The sequence below is a fragment of the Chinchilla lanigera genome, unplaced genomic scaffold (genome assembly GCF_000276665.1).
Source record: "Chinchilla lanigera isolate Chin_1 unplaced genomic scaffold, ChiLan1.0 scaffold00010, whole genome shotgun sequence".
Taxonomy (NCBI): domain Eukaryota; kingdom Metazoa; phylum Chordata; class Mammalia; order Rodentia; family Chinchillidae; genus Chinchilla; species Chinchilla lanigera.
Genome location: NW_004955411.1, coordinates 7,169,269 through 7,175,418, shown reverse-complemented (window position 1 = coordinate 7,175,418; position 6,150 = coordinate 7,169,269). Strand labels below are relative to the sequence as shown.

At 45.6% G+C, this 6,150-nt stretch overlaps 1 protein-coding gene across 4 annotated transcripts in view; it reads left to right on the top strand.

The window, feature by feature from the left end:
• Nucleotides 1-4,133: 4,133 nt before the first annotated feature.
• Tfap2b (transcription factor AP-2 beta (activating enhancer binding protein 2 beta)) overlaps nucleotides 4,134-6,150 on the top strand; it is a 28,191-nt gene continuing 26,174 nt past the window's right edge. For 2 of the 4 annotated variants that reach the window (XR_259924.2, XM_005377662.2), the window contains exon 1: nucleotides 5,133-5,367. Coding sequence is in view for 3 of the 4 variants with exons in the window: in XM_005377662.2 (XP_005377719.1) it covers nucleotides 5,287-5,367 (81 nt within the window). In the remaining variant the exon portion in view is untranslated. Of the gene's footprint in view, nucleotides 4,152-5,132; nucleotides 5,368-6,150 lie in introns of those variants that run through there. The other 2 variants (XM_013510933.1, XM_005377663.2) reach the window with 2 other exon arrangements.

Here is a 6,150-nt window from a genome sequence, read left to right as displayed (position 1 = left end):
CAAAATTGTTTAGTGTTCTCACCCTTTAAGATTTCTCCTTCATAATACAATAACATAGAATATCCCAACGATGGGAGCACCTGCCAGCTGCATTAATCATGGCAGAAGAGACACACACCTCGCACATTTTGCATGTGACATGCCGCCGGTACTGGAAACCACTGTAAGGCCTTTGCATCATTTATGCCAAGCTCCTCTGGGCCTTCCTGGACCCCTTTATCACCAGGAGATAGAAACTTGAAAACTGTCCCCTTAGCTACTTCACACCCCTAGAATAAAACACAAAAGCCTAACGAATTCAGAAAATCTAAAATACTTTAAAACTTTTCTATTACTCCTGAAAATTTGAAAAGAAAACAGTTTTCACAGCCTTTTCATGCTCACAAATTATTTCAACTCAATATTAATACCATATTATAAGGGGCTGGGGATTTAGCTCATCGGCAAAGCGCCTGCCTGGCAAGCGCAAGGTCATGAGTTCAATTCCTGGTACCGGAAGAAAAACAAACAAACAAACAAAAAAATACCACATTATAAATTTACAAATGTACCATTCACTCAATGGAAAAGTTAAAATGGGACACGCTTCCTTCTCAGTGCCATGCAATCTGTGCAGTTATGGAGAATGCAGGGATAATTCTACCCACAATTAAGTTTTTACTTTTTTTTATTTTAAGGAGAAGAAGGAAAAAATAGAAATAAGAATCAAACAGAGTTTCAAATCAAGCTGATAGGAGCTAGGTAACAGTAATTAATTCACTGGTGATTGTTATCTTCATGGTAGTTACTCAGAGTACAAGATATAGGCATGAAATGCTATCCAAACAATTTTAGCACAGATCTCCCTTCACATGTACTTTTTAAAAAACACTTTTGTGCAAATATTGGCCCTTTCTATTTTTTCCCTCATTGCCAAATCACTCAAGTTTACGTGTTATCAAAACCTTACAGAGCTGTCAGCAGGTGTTTGAGTTGTAGTGTTGCAGTCAGCAGCAGTTTTTGGTAAAAGATTGATGTTATGAAAGCCAACAAGTTTCCCAAAATATATGATCTCACAAACGTTTCAAGGCAGAAGCACGGTGAGAAAAGAAGGCGTCAAATTGTCACAATAAAGCGAAGCTGTCACGTTTCACCCGCCAACCCTGATGCTCCTGGTGCGTGGGCAGAGAGTGGGACCGAACTGGAGTGGGCTGCAGTCAGTAAGCCAGAGCTCCCTTTTTCTCTCCTCTCGCCTCTGCATAAATCAACAGCAAAACAAACCTGGCAATCCAGAATAATCCAAAATCACTGTCGTCCTAATTTCTTAAAAAAGGTAGGAAGGCAATACTATGAGCTGGGAAAAATGCTTAGGGGCACAATCGGAAGACCTAACCTGGGGTTTCTGTCTCCACGCAGGTCCTGAACTGATGGATTTCCCCACTGTTCTAATACCCAAGGATGGCAAGAGATAAACTCGTTTACAAGGATGTTAACCAACGATCACATAGATTTTTCACAAGTGTAATTTTCACCACAATCATTCCCACTTCGCAGCTCGCTGCACTGAGCTTTGGGTTATTACGCAGCTTTTCCAGCCGCCTCCAGTGAGACGGGTCAGGGCCCAGAGATGGCACCACAGTCCTACTCCGAGCCGCAGCTTCTCTTCTAGAAGGAGGAAGGCGGACAGTGCAGGAGAACTGGGGCACAGCAGCGCACAGCGAAAAGGCGGTTCCTATGCAAAAGGGCAATCTGCACGGCGCTGGGGAGGGAAGAGAAGGAAGTAAATTCAGACAATTCACGAGTAGATTTTAGTGTTGGACAGTTCTTTTTTTTGTTTGGTTGTTTGTTTTGTTTGTTTTTTTCCGATACTAGGAATCGAACTCACCACTTGTGCTTGCCAGGCAGGCGCTGTGCCGCTGAGTTAAACCCCCAGCCCCTCACGAGTAGATTTTAAAAGAAGTGGACAGGAGACCCTAAAACCTGACCGCGATTTATCCTAACAGGACTTTGGGTGACAGTTTTAGAAGTCCTCAGCCTACCCCTAAAACTGCCAGCAGAGGGCTCCACGCGCGGCGCGTTTGTTTCCGATGATCGGCGGCTACATTTATTGGACCCTACTCCCTCCGTCTGAGGATGAGGAGAGGAGGTGTTATTAAGTCTCTTTCGCCCTTATAAGCTGAAATAAGCATGAGTGGAAAGGGGGAACCGTGCACAAGCACCCAGGTTGTCTGAAGCGCGCTCTCCGCGGGTGAGCGCGTCCCTGGCTTGAGAAAGAGCCCGGGCGAAGGGAAATCCGCGTCCGGCTCCTCCGCCCGGGAACCCAGGCTGCTGCGCCCCGCGATCGCCTTTATCGGGTTCCTGCGGGCGTGTCCGAGAAAGAAATGGAAGAGGACGGGCGAGCGGGAGACACGGGCTCCAGAAGGAAAAGTATTGTTAGGAAAGGAGGGTTTTTTAATGGGTTTTTTTTGGGGGGGCGTGTGAACATGTTAGATGTTGGAACCATCGTTTCCAAAATTAGTAGGTGTAATGAGAGTGAACTTGCAAAACGCGCTGAGCCGTACAACGTTTTCAGAACCTCCCCTTCAAAATTGCGCAGGAGGAAACTGAGAGGCTGTTCAACATGCTGCTGCAAATTTCCGACAGAGGGCGCTGTTGCCCGCTCAACGACGGAACGCTTCCCGGGACGGTTTTCCTTGAAATTTCTAGGATTTGTGAATAATGCCCACATCGAAAAATTAAGCGGCATTTTAAAATTATAATTATACATTTTGTGGTCGTTCGCTACACTGTATATATGTGCATATATTTTTAGGTTTGTGTTTTATGCCTCATAAAAACTTGATTGATTTTGTATTTTTCCTGAAGAATTTTGGTAAATTTTAACAAAACACTTTAGGACATTTCTACTCTTTGAAATACCTAATATTAGCAGAAAACAAAATTACATATGAAAAATTGAAATTATACATATACATGTGTATAAAATGTTTATACTAACACATTATATATATATTTTTAAATAGTTTTATAGAGAATATCCCTCTGGGTTCTTTTATGAAATCTTAGTGCTTTTTTCATATTAATCAATAATACATTAAAAGGTGATAACATGTATTAACAGCATTTAGAGAATAAAATGTTTTTCCCGATGTTTATTGGGGTTGAGATGATAGGTGATAGAAATAAAAGAGTTGCTGATTTCAAAAGGAAAATACAACTATTCACAGTAATAAATTTGTGTCGGGAGAATCCGAATTTCCATGTGTGTAATAGCTACCTTCCAAAATATCGAACTGATTGATTTCAGCTCTAGAAGGAGGGTGTAGAATCCATTTCAAATCGCACCGCACAATGGGATGAGGAAGGATATCTTCCCATCTCCTAACCAGCTGGGGGTGGGGGTGGCAAAGAAGATGCTTCTGGTGGGAAATGTGTACAGAGTCTGTGTGATTTAGGGTATAATATTAAAAGAGAGGAGGGAGAGGAAGGAAGGAAGGAAGGAAGGAAGGAAGGAAGGAAGGAAGGAAGGAAGGAAAGGAGGGAGGAAGGAAGGAAGACAGAGAGGAAAGGAGGAAGGAAGGAAGGACGGGACAGAAGGAGGGAGAGAGGGAGAGAGGCAGGGAGGGAGGAGTGAAAATGAAGAAAGAAAGAAAAACAAGACAGCAGAGAGAAAGCAGAGAGAACGGGCAGTGAAGAGGGCTTATTTTGAAGTTCTTTCTGAGGCACCCTTGTGCTCTGCCATTTGACTTATGGTAAAAATTACATTAAGAATCCGCAGAATTGCTGCTGTGCCCTAGGCGTAGCACCTCCTCGGTGTCTGCGAGTCCGGGCGCCGCAGTGGCCCGGAGCCCTCTGCCCCAGGGCCGTGGGTCCCGGCTCCAACACAGCAGCGCAAGGCGCTTGGGTTTTAAAGACGATCGCCCTTTACAGACTCGTTCTTATCAGGTTTAATAACTTCCAACCTAAATTGCCCCAACCCGCCTCATTCCCTCTTGTCATTTATTTTCTGCCTCAAGGGCAGAGACCTTCCTCTGCGCTTTCCTCGGGGCTGTAGGGAGCCTTCCGCACCCTGCAAGGGAGGCCAGTACAGAGCGATGGGAGGAAGACAGAGCCGGCGAGTCCTCACTTCCCGAGATTCACAGCCTGAGTCTCCAAGGGTGCTTATCTATCAGGTTTGCTGAACTTCCTTCTCCTTCTTTATGCTTTCCTAAAACAAACTATACAAATGACTCTTTTAAGAGAAAGAGTCCGAAGAAAAACCTCTTGCCAGTTGTAAAACGTTCTGTCGTGATCTCTTCGAAGAATATTCAGCTTAAACCTTCTCAGAGATTCAGGTGACCATTTCTTGTGTCTCCACGATTAAAAGCCCTGAAAGTGACACACAGCAGATGCAAAGTGAACCTATCCTAGCCTCTGTTAAAAAGGCTCAAAACTGAACCTTGTGGACGTGTGTCTATGTTGCCTACAACATTGGAGAACACTTCATAAAATGGAGACTCCAGCCAAGACAAATGGCGCGTGGAATCCGTTTAAAACACACACAAACAGCCCCTAAAGCAGCAAGCAATACAGGCGGAGGTGTTCCACAATATTTAAGTTTCCACATATGTTGAGAAAAATGGCTAAAATATTGGAAACAGTCCTTGTGGTGGCTGGCGTTTTCATTCTACACTGACAGAGGTAAAAAGTTTCAAAAAAGAAGTTACAAAACCATCCACCGAGAAAGATAGCCCTTAAAATCATCAAAACCTGTTTTCAAAATAACTTCCCCCTGAGTACAGACGAATTGAAGATTTGTGTCTTAAAAATATCGGTGATGATCTTCCCTTTCAAAGCTGTGTTAAAAATTAGGGGGCTGATGGTCTGCAGTTTCTCATCATGAATTGTTAAACTCTTTAGTTAGTGACTACAATGATTCATCATTTTCAATAGAGAGGTTTTAAATGTATGTATTCATATTAATCACCCTGCACAGCTATCTCTTTTAAAGGCACGTTTAGAGTCTGTAGGCTTTGTGTGACCCAGAGGTGCTTATATAAGTACATGTGGGTATCTCCATGAAAATACATGTTTATGATTTTTATAATATATATGTCTGGGGTGTGCATCTAACTCCTATGTGTGCAGTAATACACACAGTTTTTCTGTCTGCTGAGGCTCACTTCTCCAGCCTATTGTTTGAGACAAGAGATATAAGTTGCATGGGAGAGGAGCGTCGGATTTGGTGTGTATTCCCCATTTCCAATTATAGATGGATCATTACAGACAGCACAGTCCTGAGAAGCCAGACATCTGCTGCTCACATGAATGCACTCACCTCCTAGAGACCAGGCTGCCATCATGCTCTGGAAGCTCGTGGAGAATGTCAAGTACGAAGATATCTATGAGGTGAGCCCACACCCCAGATGCACTGGAGAGCTTTGCAGATAGAGAATTTGAGCTTCTTGACGTCCCGACTGAGATATATTTTTAAACTATTTACTCAGAGATTGCTGGTTGGTTTTCTCAGCTTCTTGTAACTTTTAGAAAAGCCGGCTGCGGGAGACTTTACCATTCTGAAAAAGAACTTTCAGGGGGAAATCTGGCAACTTTAAATGGGAGAGATTTTTTTTTTTTTTTTTTTTTTTTTTTTGCGTTTTATTTTGCAGTCCCCCTGTTTAGGCGATGAGGGGGGACTGTGGTGCTACTGTGTGCGGACAGACTGTCCGGGGAAAACGGATTCTGCTCAGCACGCGGGCTCTCCTCGATCTGAGTCTGGAGGAGGACTGGGCTTTCAAGCCTGACTCGTGGCAGACTGGGACTTTTTGATTTTTATTTTCAATACCAGCTGCGGGATGGCAGCGAGCGCGCCGGGGTGGAGACCGGGCAGGCGGAGGGAGCGCGGTTGCCCGCCGGGCTGCGGGGCGCAGACTCGCGCTGTGCTCCCCGCGCTGCTGCTGGGGGTCAGCCGCCGCGTTCGGGGCCGGGTCTCCGGGTCTCCGGGTACCCTGATCTCCGGGCCTCCGGGTCTCCGGGCCTCCGGGTCTCCGGGTCTCCGGGCGTCCGGGTCTCCGGGTCTCCGGGTCTCGGGGTCTCCGGGTGTCCGGATGTCCGGGTCCCCGGGTCCTCGGGTCCCGGCTCCTCCGCGCTCGCGGGGCCCTGGGCGGTGACTCCGCGGGCGGCCGGGCCGGG